At 39.9% G+C, this 22,657-nt stretch overlaps 1 protein-coding gene across 17 annotated transcripts in view; it reads left to right on the top strand.

Annotated features, from left to right (window-relative positions):
• The window catches only part of LOC138837863 (microtubule-actin cross-linking factor 1-like), a 254,302-nt gene that overhangs the window by 123,180 nt on the left and 108,465 nt on the right, over nucleotides 1-22,657 (top strand). For 15 of the 17 annotated variants that reach the window (XM_070036897.1, XM_070036896.1, XM_070036895.1 and 12 more), the window contains 13 exons: nucleotides 1,278-1,502; nucleotides 4,680-5,198; nucleotides 5,825-6,001; nucleotides 6,401-6,524; nucleotides 7,574-7,782; nucleotides 8,228-8,545; nucleotides 10,681-10,847; nucleotides 12,555-12,711; nucleotides 14,444-14,561; nucleotides 17,070-17,132; nucleotides 17,723-17,964; nucleotides 18,854-18,983; nucleotides 20,996-21,195. In XM_070036897.1, coding sequence (XP_069892998.1) covers nucleotides 1,278-1,502; nucleotides 4,680-5,198; nucleotides 5,825-6,001; nucleotides 6,401-6,524; nucleotides 7,574-7,782; nucleotides 8,228-8,545; nucleotides 10,681-10,847; nucleotides 12,555-12,711; nucleotides 14,444-14,561; nucleotides 17,070-17,132; nucleotides 17,723-17,964; nucleotides 18,854-18,983; nucleotides 20,996-21,195 — 2,649 coding nt within the window. The remainder of the gene's footprint in view (nucleotides 1-1,277; nucleotides 1,503-4,679; nucleotides 5,199-5,824; nucleotides 6,002-6,400; nucleotides 6,525-7,573; nucleotides 7,783-8,227; nucleotides 8,546-10,680; nucleotides 10,848-12,554; nucleotides 12,712-14,443; nucleotides 14,562-17,069; nucleotides 17,133-17,722; nucleotides 17,965-18,853; nucleotides 18,984-20,995; nucleotides 21,196-22,657) is intronic. The other 2 variants (XM_070036902.1, XM_070036887.1) reach the window with 1 other exon arrangement.

Genomic DNA, 22,657 nt, shown 5'->3' with positions numbered 1-22,657 from the left:
AAAGCTATCTGTACACTCAGAACTTAACTACTTGAAAGAACTTAAGTAGGGTATTACCCTAGGAGGAAAAAGAAATGATATACTTCTCTCTTGAATCCAGACTAGTGATAGGTCACAGACTATTTCCAGGCAGCCTTGATATAGTTAATGAAGTAAATCATGGCACCTAGAGAAACCAAAGAGAAAGTCAAATCTTGAATGATTTTCTGCCCCCATTTAGCACTAGCAGATTGAATCAAATCCTTTGTTCAATCTTGGGGTCTGATGGTAATGAGAGTGTCAGAGAAGATGAAAGAGAGAACTAAGTTGCCTAAAGATGAGTTCTGCAACATAAGATGATGTATAATTTGATATATTCTATTCAATTAATTAACATACTTGGAACTTTAAGAACTGTTCTGTTTGGCTGAGATAAGAACTAGAGGTCTGCTTTTCCAAATAGTAGCCAGATAATTGAATGTGACCGTGTTCTGAGTCTACCAAACCAATGTGTCACTTTTCTACAGCTAGAAAGAATTCTGTGAAATCTTGTTGGGCAGCAGGACCATTGATTGCTTTAAAAACTGAGATTTGTCTTTTTTTCTCCTTGTAAACAGTGAAATATAAGTAAACTCTAGAGATTGTTCAAAGAAATTAATAATAGATAATAGTTCTTTTAAAAAATTATTTTTGTTATTTGGAAAGACTGTTTATAACTAAAATTAGAGCATCACTTTTTCTTTAGTATGACCCAATGCTTTGCTTAACCTGTGGTTTGTATTTATTTCATATATATATATAGATGTATGTATGTATGTTTATATTTGTGTGTGTGCTAGTGCACACACCAGGCCCTTCTCTGGTCCAACTCTTTTCACATAGCTGATACTCCACCATTTGAGTCGTACCTCTACTTCCAGCTTTTTTCTGATTTAATTGGAAATGAGAATCTTTTATAATCTGATTGTCTGGGCTGGCTTTGAACCATGATCCTTAGATATCAGCCTCCTGAGTAGCTAGATTATATATTTTGCTGGTGCTCAGCAAAAATGTTTAGAAAGTAATTTTTAGTATAAATTTGGAGAAAAAAAATCTTTTTTGGTGGCCCTAGGTGTTGAATTCAGAACTTCCTGCTTGCTTGGTAAGCACTCTACCATTTGAGCCACACTGCCAGCATTTTTTTTCCATAAAAAAAAATCTTTATTTAGTTTTCTTTGAAGGACCCTGCAGAAATTGTAACCTGTGGTTTTATATTTGAGTATCTAAGGCTTTCTCACTGGACTACTTCTTGCTTTCAGAGTAAAGCTGCAAAGGAGCTGGCAGAGAACAAGAGTAAGATTGATGCTCTCTTGGATTGGGTGACTTCCATGGAATCATCTGGTAAACAGCTACAGACCAGACTTCCAGGAATAGAGCAGCTCTCTGGAGCTAAACTGGAGAAAAGAGCCTTGGATAACACTGATAGTTACATGGGGATGAACCAAGCCCCAGAGAAACTGGATAAACAATGTGAGACAATGAAGGTGAGGATTCTAGCTTGTCCTCACTGAGCTGGAGGAATCTCTTCTGCCCAGGGCAAGTTACCACAGCTTCTTGCCCCCAGTTCAGTGAGCAATTCTCAGTTTGTATTGTCTTTGATATGCCTTAGTAGCTTTGATACTGTAGACCATTCCTTTTAAACTACTTTCTTCCTTGGTTTCTACAGCACTACTTTATCTTCCTTCTTTCTTCTGACAACTTTAAATACTATTACACTTCCAAGTATACCTTAAGCCTTCCTCTTTTTTTTTTTTTTTTTTTTTTTTGTCGGTCATGGGGCTTGAACTCTGGGCCTGGGTGCTGTCCCTCAGCTCTTCAGCTCAAGGCGAGCGCTCTACCACTTGAGCTACAGCGCCACTTCCGGTTTTCTGGTGGTTTATTGGAGATAGGAGTCTCACGGTCTCTCCTGCCCGGGCTGGCTTTGAACCGCGATCCTCAGATCTCAGCCTCCTGTGTAGCTAGGATTACAGGCGTGAGCCACCAGCGCCCGGCTAAGCCTTCCTCTTATCTTTCAGAATATTCTTTCTTTGGGTTGCTTCATCCACCTAAAACATTTTAATTGCTAGTTGTACTAACATATTCCTTCTATTTATTTTTCTTAAAAGTGGCTCTATTGTCACTTCTAAGCTTCAAACCAGTATATAAGTCAATCTGATCATTTCCAACCTAGAACCACAAGTACATCCACCTTAACACAGAACTCCCATAATATACACCAATACATCCTATCCCTGCTCTGAAAGATGTTCTGCTTCCTTTATATCTACTTAGTTGTCTGAATTTGATAATATCCTAAACTAAAACTATTCTCTCTCTTTCTCTCTCTCTCTCTCTCTCTCTCTCTCTCTCTCTCCCTCTCTCTCCCTCTCTCTCTCCCTCTCTCTCCCTCTCTCTCCCTCTCTCTCCCTCTCTCTCCCTCTCTCTCTCCCTCTCTCTCCCTCTCTCTCTCCCTCTCTCTCCCTCTCCCTCTCTCTCCCTCTCTCTCCCTCTCTCTCCCTCTCTCTCTCTCTCCCTCTCTCTCTCCCTCTCTCTCTCTCTTTCTCTCTTTCTCTGTCATGGAGCTTGAACTCTGGGCCTGGGCATTACCTCTGAGCTCTTCAGCTCAAGGTGAGCACTCTACCACTTGAGCCACAGCGCCACTTCTGGCTTTTTCTGTGTATGTGGTGCTGAGGAATTGAACCCAGGGCCTCATGATGCAAGGCAAGCACTCTACCACTGAGCCACCTTCCCAGCCCTCTCTCTTACTCTCATGTGAGGGATTTGAAAGTTTAGTCATCAAGTCCAGTGTTTTTTATATCTCTTTCAAAATCATACCCACTGCTTCATCTCCATAGAGATATTATAGTTCAGACCATTACTTCTATCACCAATATCAGTCCAAAGTCTTTAGTATGGTTTACCATCCCTACAACTACCCGTCCACAGGATTTACTCTTCCTTATTTGGCCTCATTGCTTCACCCAAGTCTAGCTATTAATCCCTTTCAGTTCACTGATTGTACTGTGTGCCCTCATTCTACTGGGCTTGTGCATGCTCTTGGAATTTTCTTGCCTCTCCAGTGTAAGAAATGAAAAAGAGCCCAGATCTTGGTTAATTTTTACTTATTCTTCAGATCTCAGTTTAGATTTTATTTCTTCTAGGAAGGAATTCTTTACTCCCCCAAAGTTAACATATCCCTCTGTGATATGTAGTGGTTCTTATTTTGTATTGTATTTTTGTCCACTTGGCTTTTAGACAGTGGACTCAAAAGCAGAAGCCATTCTTTTTTTTTTTTTTTGTCATGGGGCCTGAACTCTGGGCCTGAGTGCTGTCCCTAAGCTCTTCAGCTCAAGGCTAGCACTGTACCATTTGAGCCACAGCACCACTTCCAGCTTTTTCTGCTTATGTGGTACTGAGGAATCGAACCCAGGGCTTCATGTTCGCGAGGCAAGCACTCTACCACTGAGCCACAGAAGCCATTCCTGCTCACCAGTTATCTCTACTTATTCATTCAGCAAATACTGAGTATCTACTATATGTCAGACATTGGAAATAAACCAGAGAACCAATAAAACAAATCATCTAGGACATTAACTTGCACAAGCACTTTATATTGAATAATCAAAAAATATATTTCGAACACCTGTAAAACACATGGATCACATATTTTTGTAACAAAGATGATTTAGCTTATCAGAAATAGTGTTGAACAACCTATTCGGGCATTGCTTTATTTTGTACTAATAGGATTTCAGCCCCTTGCATGCCACTTTTCTCCTTACAAGATCCACTATTAGGTCTAGAGGCCTAATAGTCTTGAAACAGTCAGTGCAGAGAGTTTCCTGATTCTTCTTGCTGGCTGCACTCACCCTAAGCAAGCAGCATTTTATCTCAGGAAGGGTACTGCCTTAATGTCAGTGGGTAGGTTGGAGGATGAGATTGGGGACACCTGATCACCTACAGGCAAAGATGTGGTACTGCTCCCTACTGGCTATTTGAGCAGGATCTGTTAGTTACTGTAGCTTTCCTAAGATGACATATAAAGCTTAGACTAGGCTATTGGTACATGCTGAAACTAACTGAAGGAAAGTAGATTTGTAGTTCTTCTCTGGTAGTTGCATAAAAGTATAGATAAGACCATTGAATGAACTTCCACTGTCTTTTATTAGACTTAGGAAGAACGTATTTAAGAAGAAAACAATCACATGACTATCCTTTGCAACTGAGAAAAGGTCTATATATGTCTTATAGCTAAACATACAAAGTGCAAATTGCCTATATTATCCAGAATATTTGTTCTGTTTGCATTGTCATATAGACAACTTACCGGTTACTCTATTATTGTAGAAGATTTTAGTTGGCTATTATAGATTCTTATAGATGTATGTAGACATAGTTACTAGTTGGTTTAAATCACATTTCTGAACCTTAACTATCTTCATGACTTTAGTTAGAACATATAACCTCATTTTCATATTCATGTATGCCATTTTTAATATGGGTATTGTCTGCCTGCAGTAGCATAGAGATAGAGGTTATGAGGGTATCTGGCTGTGTGTGATATGTATTACCCCATGACAATAAGGGTTGAAGTAGAGATAGAGACCACTCCACCTGGAGACATAAGCAAATATTTGTTTTCTTATTGGTTGTCCCTTTTTTGTGGGGGGGTTACTCACCAGGCTCGTCACCAAGAATTGCTGTCCCAGCAACAAAATTTCATTGTGGCCACCCAGTCAGCTCAGGCCTTCCTAGACCAGCAGGGCCACAATCTCACTCCTGAGGAGCGGCAAATGCTGCAAAAGAAGCTAGGCGAGCTTAAGGAACAATATGCATCTTCCCTGACCCAGTCTGAGGTGGAATTAAAGCAGGTACAGACTCTCCGAGATGAGCTGCAGAAGTTCCTACAGGACTACACTGAATTTGAAAGCTGGCTGGAACGGTCTGAGAAAGAGCTAGAAAATATGCATAAAGGAGTCAATGGCCCTGAAGCCCTACCCTCTCTGCTAAAGCGTCAGGGAAGCTTCTCAGAAGATGTCATTTCTCACAAAGGGGACTTGAGATTTGTGACTATCTCAGGACAGAAAGTCCTGGACACAGAAAACAACTTTGAAGAAAGCAAAGAACCATCCACAACCAGAAACTTAGTAAAAGAGAAGTTGAAGGATGCAACAGAAAGATACACTGCTCTCCACTCAAAGGTAAGGGTAGATCCTAGAAGCCACTGGGAAAGTGATCATGGCAGCCCTCATACAACTGTAGTGAGACCCAGAAAATTAACCCCAGACAGGACAAAGTGTATGAGCTATATGTTGACCACAGGTAGAAGGTTTTTGAAGAACTATGCAAAAAAAATTATCTTATGTCTGATCACAGATGTATAAGCTGCTCACCTTCCTGTATCTTAACCAGCATCCAAGAGATGCAACACAAGTAAATCTAAGCTAACTGCAGTCCTTAGTTCTTGACAGAAACTCTAGAAGGAACCCTTATTTTCTCCCAATCCAAGCAGTTTAGGAATCTAGCCGCTTTCCCAACATCTGTAATCCTTTCAAAGAGATCCCTCAATCTTTACCTTTGCCTACAACCTGATGTATACTTCTTTGGCAGCATATCATGCAACTCTTTTAAGTATTTCTGGGTATTTACCAAGGAAAGATGAATAATAAGGAACAAAAGAGGGACCTTTTTGTAGGTGATTGCCACCTATCTGTCCAGGGTCCCAAGCACAGTACCTTTATGTAATGTTACAGTGAGTTCTCTGTAACAGAACACTACTCTTTGGCCTGACCTTACCAGATGTGTTTCCCTTTCTCTATTTGCATAGTGTACACGATTGGGCTCTCACCTGAACATGCTATTAGGTCAGTATCAGCAATTCCAGAGCAGTGCTGACATACTGCAAGCCTGGATACAGACTTGTAAGGCCAAAGTAGATCAGCTTCTTTCAGATACCATTGCCTCTGACCCTGGAATTCTGCAGCAGCAACTTACAACAACAAAGGTAAATCTGAACATGGGCAGTGTTTGGGCTTGTATTACATGGCTTAGAATACAGTCCCCCGCCCTCACCCCCAGCCAAATCAAATACTTGCAAAATTAAAGGCAGTTTGGGGATGTTTGGGGCAAGATCTGATTCCTAAACACTGTTCTAATGTCTCTGGCCCTGGGTAAACTGAGAATTATATTCTAGATTCCTGCAATTACCTTTGGTTATTTTTTCTTTGTGTGTGTGTGTGTGTGTGTGTGTGTGTGTGTGTGTGTGTGTGTGTGTGTGTGTGTGTGTGTGTGTGTGTGTGTGTGTGTGTGTGTGTGTGTGTGTGTGTGTGTGTATGTGTGTGTGTACACGTACTGTGTGTGTGTGTGTGTGTGTGTGTGTGTGTGTGTGTGTGTGTACAAGCAGCAGTTACAGGAGGAACTGGCTGAGCACCAAGTACCTGTAGAAAAGCTCCAAAAAGTTGCTTGTGACCTCATGAAAATTGAAGGGGAGCCAGCCTTGAACCCTCAATGTGTTCAAGAAACTACAGGTATGAAACAGCAACAGTAGTCTTGCTCTTTTAATTCCTAGTATGAACCCTTCTTTCTAGGTCTCTATACCTCTGACTATCCTGTTTGAAGTGTTGTTTGTTAAGAGCTACTTTAACTTAGTTTTGTGGAGTTCTTTTTGTTTGGGTTTGTTTTGTGTGTGTGTGTATACCAGTATGAGACTTGAATTCCAGGCCTTTTGCTCTCTCTCAGATTTTTTTTTTTTTTTTGGTCCAGGGGCTTGAACTCAGGGCCTGGGCACTGTTCCTGAGCCTCTTTGTGTTCACGGCTAGTGCTCTACCATTGAGCCACAGCATCACTTCTGACATTTTCTGAGTAGTTTATTGGAGATAAGAGTTTCATGGAATTTCCTACCCAGGCTGGCTTTGAACTGAGATACTCAGATCTCAGCCTCCTGAGTAGCTTCTCTCAGCATTTTTTCCTTCCTTCCTTCCTTCCTTCCTTCCTTCCTTCCTTCCTTCCTTCCTTCCTTCCTTCCTTCCTTTCTTTCTTTCTTCCTTTCTTTCTTTCTTTCTTTCTTTCTTTCTTTCTTTCTTTCTTTCTTTCTTTCTTTCTTTCTTTCTTTCTTTCTTTCTTTCTTTCTGGTTTTTTTTGCTCATAGCTGGTGCTCTACCATTTGACCCACACTTCAACTTTTGGCTCTTTGCTGGATAATTGGAGATATGAATCTCATCTATCAGTCTATCCTGGCTGGCTGGCTGGCTTCAAACTGCAATTCTTAGATCTTATTTTCCTGAGTAGTTAGGCATGAGCCATCAGCACCCAGCAAGACTTTATCTTAGTTATCTTTAGACCTCAGCATCTTACACAATCTTATATCTTAGATATCTTTAGCCCTTAGTATCTCACCTAATCTTGGTAAATAATGCTTATTGTATTTGCTCTGATACTAATGCATTTCAAGCATATTCCTTTTATTTTTCTTATTGCCAGGAATTTAAATTAATATATTCAATTTAAATACATTAAATTTTAAAACATAATACCAAAATAGTACCTACTTTTTGTTTTCATGGCTTTGATCTTCCAGATTCCATACTCAGTTGCTTCCAAAGCCTTTCCTGTAGTTTGGCAGAGCGCTCTGCACTTCTGCAGAAGGCAATTGCCCAGTCTCAGAGTGTCCAGGAAAGTCTAGAGAGCTTGTTGCAGTCCATCAAGGAAGTTGAACAAAACCTCCAGGGGGAACAGGTGGCATCACTCTCATCAGGAGTCATTCAAGAAGCCCTTGCCAATAATATGGTAAGACCAAGAGTTACCAAAGAGGTTGTATTTGCCATTTACCATAATTATATAACTTAGAAAAGGTAACTGGACTTGAATTCATGTTCATGATTCTTGTAATAAAGTTTAGCAATAATGTCTAATCATTATCATAAGATCTTAGTTTCATTCCCAACACCAGACACATACACACACACACACAAAAGATATGCATCTCCAATTTTCAAACTACTGTTGAGACTAAGGAAAAGTGGTTTTGTAGAATGAGATTTTGTAGAATGTGAGTGATTTTGTAGAATGAGAGAAACCTAAAGGGATAAGATATGTAGCATTCTGTTGAGCTATTGCAGTCTTCCATCCCCTACACCTTGAGCTGAACATAGTTACTAGAAGGTTTTTGATAGGTGGCTTAGTTTTCATGATATAAGTGAACCAAAGATGACATATTTGTTCTTGACAACAGAAACTGAAGCAGGACATCGCTCGGCAGAAAAGCAGTTTGGAAGCCACCCATGAAATGGTGACCCAGTTCATGGAGAAAGCAGACAATACCACAGCAGCAGTACTACAGGGCAAACTGGCAGAAGTGAGCCAGAGCTTTGAGCAGCTTCGGTTACAGCAACAGGAAAAAGAAAGCACCCTAAAGAAGCTCCTGCCCCAGGCAGAGATGTTTGAGCAGCTTTCTGATAAATTACAGCAGTTCATGGAAAACAAAAGCCGAATGCTGGCTTCTGGAAATCAGCCAGATCAAGACATTGCACATTTCTCTCAGCAGATCCAGGTGAGACTGTACTTGCAATGTTGACAGAATAAAAAGATAAGAACAGCAAGGAGCAAACCAGCATTTACTTAGTGAACACTATCTGTCACTTTTTTTTTGGGGGGGGGGTTCGGTCGTGGGGCCTGAACTCTGGGCCTAGGCACTGTCCCTCAACTCTTCAGTTCAAGGCTAGCACTTTACCACTTGAGCCACAGTGCCACTTCCGGTTTTTTTCTTTTTGCTTATGTGGTGCTAAGGAATCAAACCCAGGGCCTCGTGCATGCAAGGCAAGCGCTCTACCACTGAGCCACCTTCCCAGCCCCCTATCTGTCACTTTATTAGAAGCTTTGCCTGCAACATCTTAGAAAATGATCAACAACCATCTTTTGATTTACTTTTTTCTCACGCTACATGTTCACTCCAGATTAGCAGACATACTTGGCTCAGTAGCCATTCAGGGATGCAGGTTGAGTCTTCAACATGACAGAAGCTTTCATGATTTCTGTTACAAGGGAAAGAGAACATAGTATAGCCATTTACATTTCATTAGTCAAAGTTACATTTGCCCACATCCAATTTTCAGAGTGGTTGGAAAATGTCATCTTACTATACCTAGAAGGTGCAGATCTAAAACACTCAATGAAAAGTGTTAATAGCTATCACAGACACATAGCCAGGAGTAGGATTGCTACATCACACTATACTTAATTTGACTATATAACAGCCAGTTTAAACTTCATAATAACTATACCAGCACACATTGCCCCCTGCGGTACCTTAACATCTCTCTATTATTATTTCAGGTTTATCCAACTTTTCTTTTCTCAATTTTCAAGTGGGATCTTATAGTCTGTTTCCTAAATTTTTCAGTTTTGCTTTGAATAATTTCAAACTTTGTAGAGAAAAAGGAAGAATCCAGTAAATAACTGCACACACTTCACCTTGATTCACCAACTGCCAATTACTTTATCTCTCTTTATAAGAATACAAAAGAGTTTCACTATGAGCTTCTGTATTCATTATTCTTTATAACATGTGTAAGTTTCCTAGAATTTGGTCAAAAGATAACAGTCTTCTACAAATTAGTCCCTCAGTTTTTTTTGTTTGTTTTTGTTTTTGCCAGTCATGGGGCCTGAACTCTGGGGCCAGGTACTGCCCCTTAGCTCTTCAGCTCAAGGCTAGCGCTCTACCACTTGAGCCACAGCCCCACTTCCAGCTTTTTCTGCTTATGTGGTGCTGAGGAATTGAACCCAGGGCCTCATGCATGCAAGGCAAGCACTCTACCACTGAGCCATCTTCCCAGCCTAGTCCCTCAGTTTTTGCTCCTTTTAGTTTATCTCACCTTCATTATATACTCAGGAACAAACACTCAATGTGTTTTATAACATGTTACGAAGAAATATACTTTAGCTTACAGGAGAAGGTAAGAATTTAATGAGATTTCCTTTTTTTTTTTTCCCTTTTGGGGATTTAAAGATGTTGGCAGAAAGTATAATTGCATTGGTTAATATCTGTAACTACAATGTTTAAATAATGGTAGGGATAGTAGTTTTGCCTCATTTTACAGATGAGACTGGAAGCTTTGAGAAATTTAGTGGCTTAAGATTACAAGCTAGGGCTTGGAAGGTGGCTCAGTGGTAGAGCGCTTGCCTTGCATGCTTGAGGCCCTGAGTTCGATTCCTCAGCACCACATAAGCAAAAAGAAAAAAGCCGGAAGTGGCGCTGTGGCTCAAGTGGTAGAGTGCTAGCCTTGAGCTGAAGAGCTGAGGGACAGTGCCCAGGCCCAGAGTTCAGGCCCCACGACCGGACCCAAAAAAAAAAAAAAGATTACAAGCTAGTGAGCAGCAGAGCCATGACTGCATTGATTATCTTTTTGATCCTCGAAACTTTTCAATTCTGCCATTCTGTTATGTTGTCTTCTTCCAAAGCTTCAAATATTTTTGTAAAGGAGACAAAATTTCTTTATGATTCCTAGCCACTCTCCATATATTAGAGAAAATACACATTTTTATTATTTTGATCTAACAAAGTATTTTTTTTAGTTCTCCTTCTTCTCGCAAATTAAGGAGAATTTTCCCTGGAGGTATAGATAGCTCTCATATTTCTGAGTATATTCATAAACTTCAGCGTTTTAATATGTTTCCTTTGCTGTACAGGAGCTCACTTTGGAAATGGAAGACCAACAGGAGAGCCTAAATGCCCTTGAGGACCTAGTCACTGCACTGAACTCTTGTGGCCTTGCACTGGACCTGTCCCAACACCAGGACAGGGTACAGAACCTCAGAAAGGACTTCACATTGCTACAGAAGACAGTTCAAGAAAGGTGAGTTTTCTCTTGGATTGGTTCATGTTAGAGACCTGTTTTTTCTTGCTCCATTACCAGAAAAAATAACATCCCTAGTGCTTTTGTGGAGCCACAGGAGTATCAGAAGTGCCTCTTTGAGGCAAAACTATTGAACCACTTGATACTCTGGGGATTTTCTCTTACCAATTAGGAGTTCCTTCTCATATTGAGACAACCTTCTTTGCTATATGACTGGAAGCCCAGATCACCTGGACAAATAAAACGAACTTAGGGCAATAAGTAGGATTATGGCAGAACTTAAAGTATAGAGAGATTGGAGTTGACTTCCCAGAACTGGTTGAGGATTATATTTATAATCTTTGTGTTTGTTTGGACCACACTGAGTTGCTGTTTTGGAGGAGTGTTGAGATTCTTCTTTGGGGGCCAAATAAAGAAATATATGACAGAGGCTGACTGATTTTAGCTTACTACTATTAAAAATCCACAATTCCCCATGAGAAGTCACATAAGGTTTTAAGAATGTGAGCAGGACTTCTTGTCTTGATTTAGACATAAAAGCAATCTTGATTTAGCAGACATATGCCTCAATGACTAAAGAAAAATAGTTGTCAACACTTAGCACAATTGGTTAGACAAAGGTTTCTCTGATGCTTGGTATCTTGTAGCTGTTTGAGGCAGACTCTGGGTTGACATCTGATTGATTGATAGATATGGTCATTTCCAAAACTTTTTTTTTCAGTGGTGGTACTAGGGTTTGAACTCTTGTGTTTTCTAGCCCTTTTTTGCTTTAACTGTTGTTTGGATAGAGTCTCACATAATTGCCCAAGCATAGCCTACATAGAAAGAGGCCTAGGTAGGAAGATTGAGGTTGGTACATGCCTGGGATAACAGACATGCTCTACTATGCTAAGTCTATTTTTTTTGTGTGTGTTTTTTTGGGGTCCAGTCGTGGGGCCTGAACTCTGAGCCTGGGCACTGTCCCTCAGCTCTTCAGCTCAAGGCTAGCACTCTACCACTTGAGCCACAGCGCCACTTCCAGCTTTTTTCTTTTTGCTTATGTGGTGCTGAGGAATCAAACCCAGGTCCTCATGCATGCAAGGCAAGCACTCTACCACTGAGCCACCTTCCCAGCCCTGCTAAGTCTATTTTTATGAGATGAGGTCTTGCTAACTTTTTGCCTGTGCTGGCCTTGAACTGCAGTCCTCCCAGTCTCTGCTTCCCAAATAGCTGAGATTGCCCTGCTACGCTCAGCTAAAACTATTTCCTTGATTTATGTCTGGCTTACTAACCTTAGGACTACTTTGCTAACTTAACTGGACCTCCAATTCAGCATTGAGTTGGGCCTTGAAAGAGGCAAATACTTAAAATTTAACAGGGCTAGACTAGAGAACCAGAACCTGCATTCTTTCCATTGTATCATAGTACCTAAATAGCAGGCTCCTTTTAGCTTTCTCACTTTCACTCTAGCTTACACTAACCACTTCTTTCCACAGAAATTGAACACTTCTTTCCACAGAAATGTCCAAACATGGGCAGCAGATTCCTTAGTCTGATGCTTTCAAAACTACATTATATGTAGTTATTCAGCCAGATTTACTATGGAAAATATTATGGGAAAGAAAGGCCCTGTTAGAAAACTGATGCCTAGAGTCCACAGAATGAAACTAGTTTTGGTTCATTTTAGAAAACTTTGTCTGGCAAATAACAAAACATCTTTGTTGACAGAGAAAAAGATGCATCATCTTGCCAGGAGCAGTTGGATGAATTCCGGAAGCTGATTAGGACCTTCCAGAAGTGGCTGAAAGAAACTGAAGGGAATGTTCCATCCACAGAGAATTTCATTAGTGCTAAAGAGCTTGAAAAGCAGATTGAACACTTGAAGGTAGGTAAAGAAAAGTGTCTCCATGAATTCTGCTAGGATATAATTTGGAAGTTATATGAAGTGATCTCCAGTTATAATGGGAAATGGTATAAGAAATCCAGGTTGTTTGTTACATTAGAATATATATTCCTCCATTCTCTTAATTTGATTCCCATCTAATCCTACCTATTATTTCTTTCATGCTAAAAATGGTTGGTCAAAGTCCAGTCCTTGAAAAGCTTACACTCCTTAGTATGCTTGAGGATTAGACAGATACATGTGAAAAAGTGACTGGGTACAGATGTCAGAAAGCCATGGAGAAAATAACTAGTACTATTCAATCTAATAAAGAAAAAGTTAGAATCAAAAAGTTGAAAGATACCTTTGAAGGTAGGAACCAGTCTTTTCCCCCATTCTTGCAGAATCTCTTTTATACCATCTTTAATTTATAGTATTCCAGTCTTTGCTTATGCCTCTGACAAATCTCTTTTTTACTGCTGTTGAGATAGCCACATGTATTAGTCCATACTTTCTCATAAAAGCAAACTGAATCTTAAGCAGATGAGAAGGAAGAACTTGGTTATTTAGAGTGGAAATTCTTAAGAAAAAGATTTCCCAGTTCCCTCAGTTCACAGTGCCTTTAATGTTTCAGTAATTTTTTAATAATACCTCACCATCACCACTAACACCAAAAACAAAGCAAAACAAAAAAAAGTCCACCAGTATTTCTACATGCTAAGTATTAAGGTTCTAAACAGCTTCACAGTAGTCATTCACATGGTGTACAAAAAATGTCACTGTATTTCCCAAAAAAACTTACAATATCCCACTTGTCAGTTTTGAGATTGTGGTCCTTAGAAGTCAAGAATGATTAATGAAAGATTTGAAAGGCAGTGACTATGAATCATTTGAAGTTAGTCTACATGAGCTGGCTGGATGTTGTCTCTATGTCTTTCTGTACTTTAACAGCTCTATAGCTTAGATTCAATAAGTTACCAGGTATATTGGTTATGAAGCTAGGGATAGGGACTGAAAGCTAAGATAATGTCCCTGGTTTGGAACGAGTAAAATTCTATTGTGGCAAGTCACTTATTAGAGACTTAGCATGATTTGGCTACTTCTTTTATCTCAGAGCAGATGCTATTGTTTCACAATGGAGAAAATACTAGTACTAAAGGTTTTTAATGGTATATTCAGTTCTTTCTCAAATCTAACATAAGTTCCCTTGACAAATACAAAGTGTAGCCTTTAGATGTATTTCTCTACATGTTAATATATAGCTTTTCACTATCTTCTAGTTATCGTTTCCCCTTTTCTTTTCACATACACTGTCCCCTTTTTCCATGTGGCCACCAGATGTGTTTCTTCTTATGCTCTCTAAATTCATTGACTGTCCATATTTCTCTAGTAACCTATATTATATTATAATGCAGTTGGCCATCTGAGCTCTTAGTTTTAAGTATCATAACCCTATTTTGAATCTAGTTGTTCTGCATGGTGCCTCACTTAGAATAGATACTCAATATTTGATGAATATGAAGAAGCTTCTGAAAATTCCAGGATATTGTTCTCCCATAACTTGACTGGTTAAACCAGGATCATGAGATGCCCAAATATATGAGCATGAAATATCTGAATGTATAAGCATAATATGAGCATGAGTCTGTTAATACTTGTCAGAACTTTAGGGGAGTCCCTGTTGATGAATTAAAGGTCCCCAGATGTTACATTTAGCAACTTGTTATTTAACCAGGGTCTTCTAGATGACTGGAAAAGTAAAGGAACTTTGGTGGAAGAAATCAATTGCAAAGGCACTTCTTTAGAAAGTCTCATCATGGAGATAACAGCACCAGATTCCCAAGTCAAAACAGGTGAGTACAGGCTCTTGAAATGTGATAAATAAATGTCATTCTTTGTTTTTTGGCCTTTGGAGATATCTTTTTATTAAAGTCAAAAATCAAAGTTGAGCCTGAAAAGAAAGGGGGTCAACAAAACAATCTTCCTTCTCAGCCTGGTATGTTTCTCCCCTTTGCTGTAACATTGTTCCATGTTACAGAATTTCTTCTTATGATGGGTCAATGAACTAGTGGGTCCATGTACAACTTCAGATACCATGGAAGAATGAATTTTTATCTTGAGCTTTTCTCTTTTGAATGTGTCAAAGGGATAAGTATGAATTATTTTTTTTAATCATTCCTGGGTGCTACAAGCTTGATATTCAGAAAGAAACTAAATACTTGGGAATCAACTAAATACACAGGAAAGGCCGTGAAACTCTTTTCTCCAATAAACCACCAGAAAAATCAGAAGTGACACTGTGGCTCAAGTGGTAGAGCGCTAGCCTTGAGCTGAAGAGCTGAGGGACAGTGCCCAGGCCCAGAGTTCAAGCCCCATGACCAAATAAAAAGCAAACGAAAAGAAACATCTATGGCTAGACAGCCATGGATGAAGCTTCACATGCTGAGTTAGGGCAATCTTGTTAGGACCCTCTCTTGTTTACTAATCTAATATGGGCTTTACATTGCAGTATTTTCCACATTTTAATGGAACAAGATTTTTTTCTGTTTGATCTATTTTTAGTTGAAAGCATAAGAACATTAATATTTTAAGGTTTTATAATTACATCCTAACAACTATTTTTGTTTCTCATATTTCTGTTTTATCTTTATAATTTCATATCCTAATTTGTACTTTGAAAACTCCTATGAAATAGAAAGAACCAACTTAAGAATATGTTTATGATCATTTAGAGAGAGAACTAAAGCCCCAAGCAGAATTTATTGGAAAGTTCATGAACCACATTTATCAACACTTAATATTTCTGTTTTGTGGGAAGTTTAAAAAAAAAACAGGGGGCTGGGAAGTTGGCTCAGTGGTAGAGCGCTTGCCTTGCATGCCTGAGGCCCTGGGTTCGATTCCTCAGCACCACATAAGCAAAAAGAAAAAAGCCGGAAGTGGCGCTGTGGCTCAAGTGGTAGAGCACTGGCCTTGAGCTGAAGAGCTGAGGGACAGTGCTCAGGCCCAGAGTTCAGGCCCCACAACCGGACCAAAAAAAAAAAAAACAGAAGAGGTCATGAAAGGGAAAACTAGGAATTTCCACCTTTTAAAAAAATCAAGAAAGGCTTTTAATTAAACTAATATGCTTTTTGTGTACTTGTATTTATTGGATTCTTTTTTGTTTGTTTTGTGCTGGTCCTGATGCTTGAATTCAGGGGCTAGGCACTGTCCCTGAGGGGTTTTTTGCTCAAGGCTAGCACTCTATCCCTTGAGCCACAGCTTCATCTCCAGCTTTCTTTGGTGGTTAATTGGGCTTGCCTGCCCAGACTGGCCTTGAACCACAATTCTTAGATCTTAGTCTCCTGAGTAGCTAGGATTACAGCATCCACTCATTATTCATTTTTATTATAATGAAAGACATTGATATTAGAATTATTTGGTTTTCTGTGTGTTTGTGTGCTAGTATTGGATCTTCAACTCAGAGCCTCAAATCTCCCTTAGCTTGTTTGCTCAAGGCTGGTGCTCTACCACTTTAGTCACAATTCTACTTCTGTCTTTTTCTTGGCTAATTGGAAATAAGAGTTTCAGGAATTATTCTTCCCAGTCTGGCTTTCAATCTTGGTGCTCTGACTTCAGCCACCTTTGACTAGCAAAGATTATGGGCCTGAGCCATCGGTGCTCCATTCTTTTTGTCTTTATTATAAATCCTCATTCTAATCATTGGTGGTACTTGCTTCACATTGTTTAGAGCTTAAGTTGTAGAATGCTTGTTATAGGCCTGAGTTCAAACTCCAATACCATATCCCTCCCCCCACTACAAAAAAGGAGAAGAAAAGAGAGAGAGGAGAGAGAGAGAGAGAGAGAGAGAGAGAGAGAGAGAGAGAGAGAGAAGCTGGGTGCCGGTAGCTCACACCTGTAATCCTCGCTACTCAGGAGACTGAGATCTGAGGATCATGGTTCAAAGTCAGCCCAGGCAGGAAAGTCCATGAGACTCTTACCTTCAATTAACCACCAGAAAACTAGAAGTGGTGCTGTGGCTCAAGTGGTAGAATGCTAGCCTTGAATTGAAGAGCTGCGCAACAGTGCCCAGGTTCAAACCCCACTACTGACAAAAAGAGAGGGAGGGGTGGGGGAGGAAAGAAGGGAGGGAATTTTACTTTCCCCTAGAAAGAATAATCATTACTGCTAAGGAGCCAATATACCGTAAGTTACACTTAAGGCAGCTAATATGATCTGTCTCTTTCCATAAGTATGTTGTCTTGTGCTGTGTTTAACTTCCTGATACCTAAGCTTAAAGTGAACACCAACAAGGAAATGTAGTGCATATATGTATTCCTAACACGTTGGTCTTGCCCTGTTTGTCTCCCTGTCCTTCTGCTCAGGTTCCATATTGCCCTCTGTAGGAAGCTCTATAGGCAGTGTAAACGGATACCACACCTGCAAAGGTGAGAATGCCATTTCAACAGTGCTTCTGTGTTGGGTGTGTTTATGTTTGCATCTGTTTCAATATATGTGGAAGAACAGCTGCCAAAAGTGGTGTGAGGAAGAATACCTAGGGAACAAGCAACTATGATGTCTCTTTGCTGGCTGTGGGCTAAGCAGAGAGATAATACAGTCTAGCTGTGGGACTTCTCTGTAGTTTAGAGAAGAGGGAAAAGAAGAGCTCCAAGTCCATTGAATCCAAGAATATGCTAAAGTTAACTTCTTACTTTTACTTCCCTCACTTTTGTTGTTTTCATGTTTATCAGGCATTTTAAAGTTTACAGCTGAGTATAATGCCAAAGCAAGAAAGCAGATTGAGAGCTCTTTTGCTCTGTGTGTTTACACAAGAACCTTTTTTTAAGTTTACATTGGTTATAGAGTGGAATTTCATTGCTATATTTCCAAGAATAAACAAGAACTTTTCTGTAATTTGGGAGAAAGATAATCATTCATTGACTACAAGGAGTAAGAGAGATGTATAAACTCTTGTCAAGTATTTTAAGAACAAAGAAGAGAGTTATTTCCAATCTGATTTCTCTTTCTATGATACTAGATCTGACGGAGATCCAATGTGACATGTCAGATGTAAACCTGAAGTATGAGAAACTTGGGAGAATGCTCCAGGAACGTCAGGAAAACCTCCAGACTGTCCTCAACAGAATGGGGGACATTCAGAAGGAGGCGAGCTCAGTGTTGCAGTGGCTGGAATCAAAAGAGGAAGTTCTGAAAGCCATGGATGCCTCTTTGTCTCCAAGCAAGACAGAAACAGTAAAAGCCCAAGCAGAATCTAACAAGGTACTGTGTTTACTCAAGTTACATCCCAATATTAAGGGGAAGGGACTATTGTACCAGTGTCCCTGCCTCAACCTAGGGAGTGAGACATGGCCAGTGCTCCAGGCTGAAATGAGTGAAATGAGCAGTATATTTGACTTCCAAATGTTTAATCTGATTTCTGGAGAATTGTCCTATCTGTAAAATTAGAAATTGTAATGAATCACATTCAGAAACAAAACCAGGTATATTTGCAAGAAGTGACTAGCCCAGCCCAGAAGCATGAGCTCATTGAGAATAGGGTCTAATTTTCCTTGTAATGCTACAGGACAGCCAAGCATCTTTCCGAACTCTTGGGAAACTAAACTTTTCAACTCTGAGGGACCTAAAACACTACTATTATGAATTCATTATTAAGATTGACGTGGAACTTTTTAAAATGTCAGAAGATAGAAAATAATAGATCCTATGAGAAATTTTCTCCTTTTTATTTATTTATTTTTTTAACTATTTTAGTTGAGCATAGGACATCATCTTCTGGAACTACCAAAACAGCGCTATTATCATATCTTGGCAGTTTTGAATTTTAGGTGACAATTGTGATTCCACTGATGTGTTGTACTTAAAACTTACATGATGCATGTAGATTTTCATTTCAAAGTAAATACTGAAGTAAAAGGTTAAAAAAAATTGGTATGGCACTGGGAATTGAACTTAGGTCTTGGTCTTGCAGGTACTCTTACTACTTGAAGCCTGTACGGTTACATCTTTTAAAATTTAAAAAAAGTCATTCATAGATCCAGACTTGAGCCTGTAATTGGCTCACCCAGTCTTCCAGGGTCCCCCTCCCCCCCATACACAGCTTTCTTTCCTATCTACAAGTTCATGATGTGCTTGATATTCTTTTTTCTAGGCTTTCCTGACTGAATTGGAACAGAATTCTCCAAAAATCCAAAAAGTTAAAGAAGCCCTAGCTGAATTACTGGTGACATATCCCAACTCACAAGAAGCAGAAAACTGGAAGAAAATGCAAGAGGAACTCAGTAAGTTGTCACAGGGGTGTCACATCTTCCCTAAATTGTTTTGTCTCCAAAGCAAATAGAAAATCTCTGCACATCCTAGAATCTGAAGGTTGAACCCCTGGCCTTACTCATTCTGGCCATGTCATTGGACTATGCCCCTAGACATTTAGTTTTCATTTTATTTTTAAGAATAGCTTTTTACAATAACTAGCTCTGAGCTCATAATCCTTCCCACCTCTGCCTCCCAAGAAACTGGGATCAGCTAATTTTTTTTCCACCAATACTGAGATTTAAACTCAGGGTCTTGCACTCTCCCTTATGTTGTTTTTTGTTGTTGTTGTTGTTGTTGTTGTTCTTTTTTGGTGTGGTTTTTTTATTTTGCTCACAGCTGTCATTCCAACATTTGAACCACACCTCTACTTTCAGCTTTTTGCTGGTTAATTGAAAACAAGAATGTCTCAGGTTTGTCTGCCTTGGCTGACTTTGAATCTCAATCTTCATATCTCAGTCTCCTGAGTAGCCAAGATTACAGGTGTAAGCTACTGACACCCAACTTAGTTTTTATAAACAAGATGCCCATTCTTAAAGGATCAGAAAATGAACCTGAATAAGAAGGCATTTTAGAAATTCCACTCAGAGTTAGTCAATTTTGCTTTCTAGTTCAAGTCAAGCTGACAAATTACTTTGATCAAAAACTAAAGAAAGGGGCTGGGAAGGTGGCTTAGTGGTAGAGTGCTTCGCTTTGCACGCATGATGCCCTGGGTTCAATTCCTCAGCACCACGTAAGCAGAAAAAGCTAGAAGTGGCACTATGGCTCAAGTGGCAGAGCGCTAGCCTTGAGCTGAAGAGTTCAGGGACAGCACCCAGGCCCAGAGTTCAAGCCCCATGACCAACAAAAAAAAGAAAAAAAAACTAAAGAAAGGCCAGGCACCGGTAGCTCACACCTATAATCATAGCTACTCAGGAGGCTGAAGCCAGCCCTGGCAGGAAAGTCCATTAGACTCTTTATCTCCAATTAACCACCAGAAAAGTGCAAGTGGCACTGTGGCTCAAATGGTAGAGTGCTCGCATTGAGCTGAAGAGCTAGGGACAGTACCCAGGCCCAGAGTTCAAGCCCTACGACTGACAAAAAAAGAAAGAAAAAGAAAAGTTGGAGTGGCTCACACCTGTAATCCTAACTACTCAGGAGACTGAATAAGGATCATGGTTCAAAGTGGCCTGGGCAGGTAACTACATGAGAACATGAGATTCTTACCTCCAAACTATTCAGAAAAACGCCAGAAGTGGTGCTATGGCTCAAGTGGTAGACCACTAGCCTTGAGCACAAAGAAGCTCAGGGACAGCATCCAGACCCTGAGTTCAAGCCCTAGGACTAGGAAAAAAAAAAAAAACTAAAGAAAGGATAGTGATGAAAATTGGAAATAATCTAATTCAAGAATAGGCTTAGCTAGGTGCCAGTGGCTCATGCCTGTATCCTAGCTACTAAGGAGGCTGAGATCTGAGGATCATAGTTCAAAGCCAGCCCAGGCAGGAAAGTCCATGATTCTTATCTCCAATTAACCACCAGAAAACTGGAAGTGGCATTGTAACTTAAGTGGTAGAGTGCTCTCCTTGAACTGAAGAGCTCAGGGACAGTGCCCAGGCCCAGAGTTCAAGCCCCATGATCAAAAAAAAAAAAAAAAAAAGAATAGGTTTAGATAAATTACCTGTTCATTATATTGAACTCTGTGTAAAGTAACTAGATATTCATTAGCATGAAAATGTTTTTCAGATCACAAAATATATAGTACTTTTATATGCACTCTGCGTGTGTGATTGTCTATAGTTGTTTCATACTTGTAGTTTCATGTAACCACCATGCCAAAAAAGATGACAAACTGTTTTTGTTACTTAAGTTAAAATTTTTTAAAGGTTATTTTTAATTTTTACAAATGTTAAATCATGGCCCTTGGGTCATTTCCTATAATATATTAACAATCAGGCCAGTTGCTGATGAGAGTCAAGAACTGAATCCTATTATTTCCTCTCTACAGATTCCCGATGGGAAAGGGCTACTGAGGTGACAGTAGCTCGGCAAAAGCAGCTAGAAGAATCTGCAAACCATCTGGCCTGCTTCCAGGCTGCAGAATCTCAGCTCCGGCCCTGGCTAATGGAGAAGGAGCTGATGATGGGAGTTCTGGGGCCCCTGTCAATTGACCCCAACATGTTGAATGCACAGAAGCAACAGGTCCAGGTGAGCCATAAACCTTAATGCTTTAGAGTAAAGAAATGAGAGTGATGTGAATCTGGGATTGAATATTATTCTCAGCCAGCAGATTTCATATCACTAAACATAGCTCACTTTCCTCAGCTGTTTTCGTTTTTGCTTTTTGGGTTTTTGGGGCTTGGGGGGTTCTGTCAATCATGGGGCTTGAATTCAGGGCCTGGGCATAGTCCCTGAGGACTTTTGCTCAAGGCTAGTGTTCCACCACTTTGAGCCACAGCTCCACTTCCAGTTTTTGAATGGTTAATTGGAGACAGAGTCTTACGGGGACTTTTCTGCCTAGGCTGGCCACGATCCTCAGATCTCAACCTCCTGAGTAGCTCAGATTACAGGCTTGAGCCACTGATGCCTAGTCATTTTCTTCATTTGTTTTGTTCTTGGTTTTGTTTTTTGCCAGACCTGGGGCTTGAACTTAGGGCCTGAGCTCTGTCCCTGATTCTCTCTGTGTTCAAGGTTAGTGCTCTACCACTTGAGCTATAGTGCCAGCTTTTTCTGAATAGTTTATTGGCGATAAGAGTCTCATGGACTTTCCTGCCTGTTTGGCTTTGAACTGCTATCCTTCATTCTCAGCCTCCTGAGTAGTTAGGATTACAGGCATGATCCACTGTTGCCAGCCTCTAATATCATAGAAATTTATGATGTCAAAATTGTATAATTTCCCATAAAATCCTGCTTAAAACATTTTCCTCATTCTACCCTTCCCCCAACCTATTCATTTTTTCATCCTCTCACAGAGTTCCCTATGATCTAAGAGTGATTTTTGAAAGAAACTTTTCTTTTGACTCCTGCCTCCAGAGAATTTTTGAGCTCTAGTTAGTCTACTTACAAATATTTTTCAGGAGTTTTCAAAGTTTTTTTGTCTCAAACACCCCCTTTTATACTCTTGAAAATCATTGAGATTTTTAAAGAGCTTATGTTTATTAATTGCTATCGATACTTACAGTATGTGTGTGTATATATATATATATATATATATATATATATATATATATATATATATAATATTACTTTTAAAATAGCAATAATAAAACCATCACAAAAGTATGAGTAACATGTTCGAGCCTTTTGAAACATTTGATGTTAGGTCACCTCTGGTAAATTTGAACATTTATGAGAGAAGAAGTAGTAGAGCGCTCGCCTTGAGCTGAAGAGTGCAAGGACAACACCCAAGCCCAGAGTTCAAGCCCCAAGACTAACAACAACAACAAAAACATGAGTGTAGGGCTGGGAAGGTGGCTCAGTGGTAGAGCGCTTGCCTTTCATGCATGAGGCCCTGGGTTCAATTCCTCAGCACCACATAAGCAAAAAGAAAAAAAAAGCTGGAAGTGGCGCTGTGGCTCAAGTGGTAGAGTGCTAGCCTTGAGCTGAAGAGCTGAGGGACAGCACCCAGGCCGAGTTCAGGCCCCACGACCGGACTCAAAAAAAAAAAAAA

Source organism: Dipodomys merriami, unplaced genomic scaffold, assembly GCF_024711535.1.
Source record: "Dipodomys merriami isolate MVZ:Mamm:240054 unplaced genomic scaffold, mDipMer1.0.p SCAF_277, whole genome shotgun sequence".
Lineage (NCBI taxonomy): Eukaryota > Metazoa > Chordata > Mammalia > Rodentia > Heteromyidae > Dipodomys > Dipodomys merriami.
This window is presented reverse-complemented; position numbering and strand designations above follow the sequence as displayed.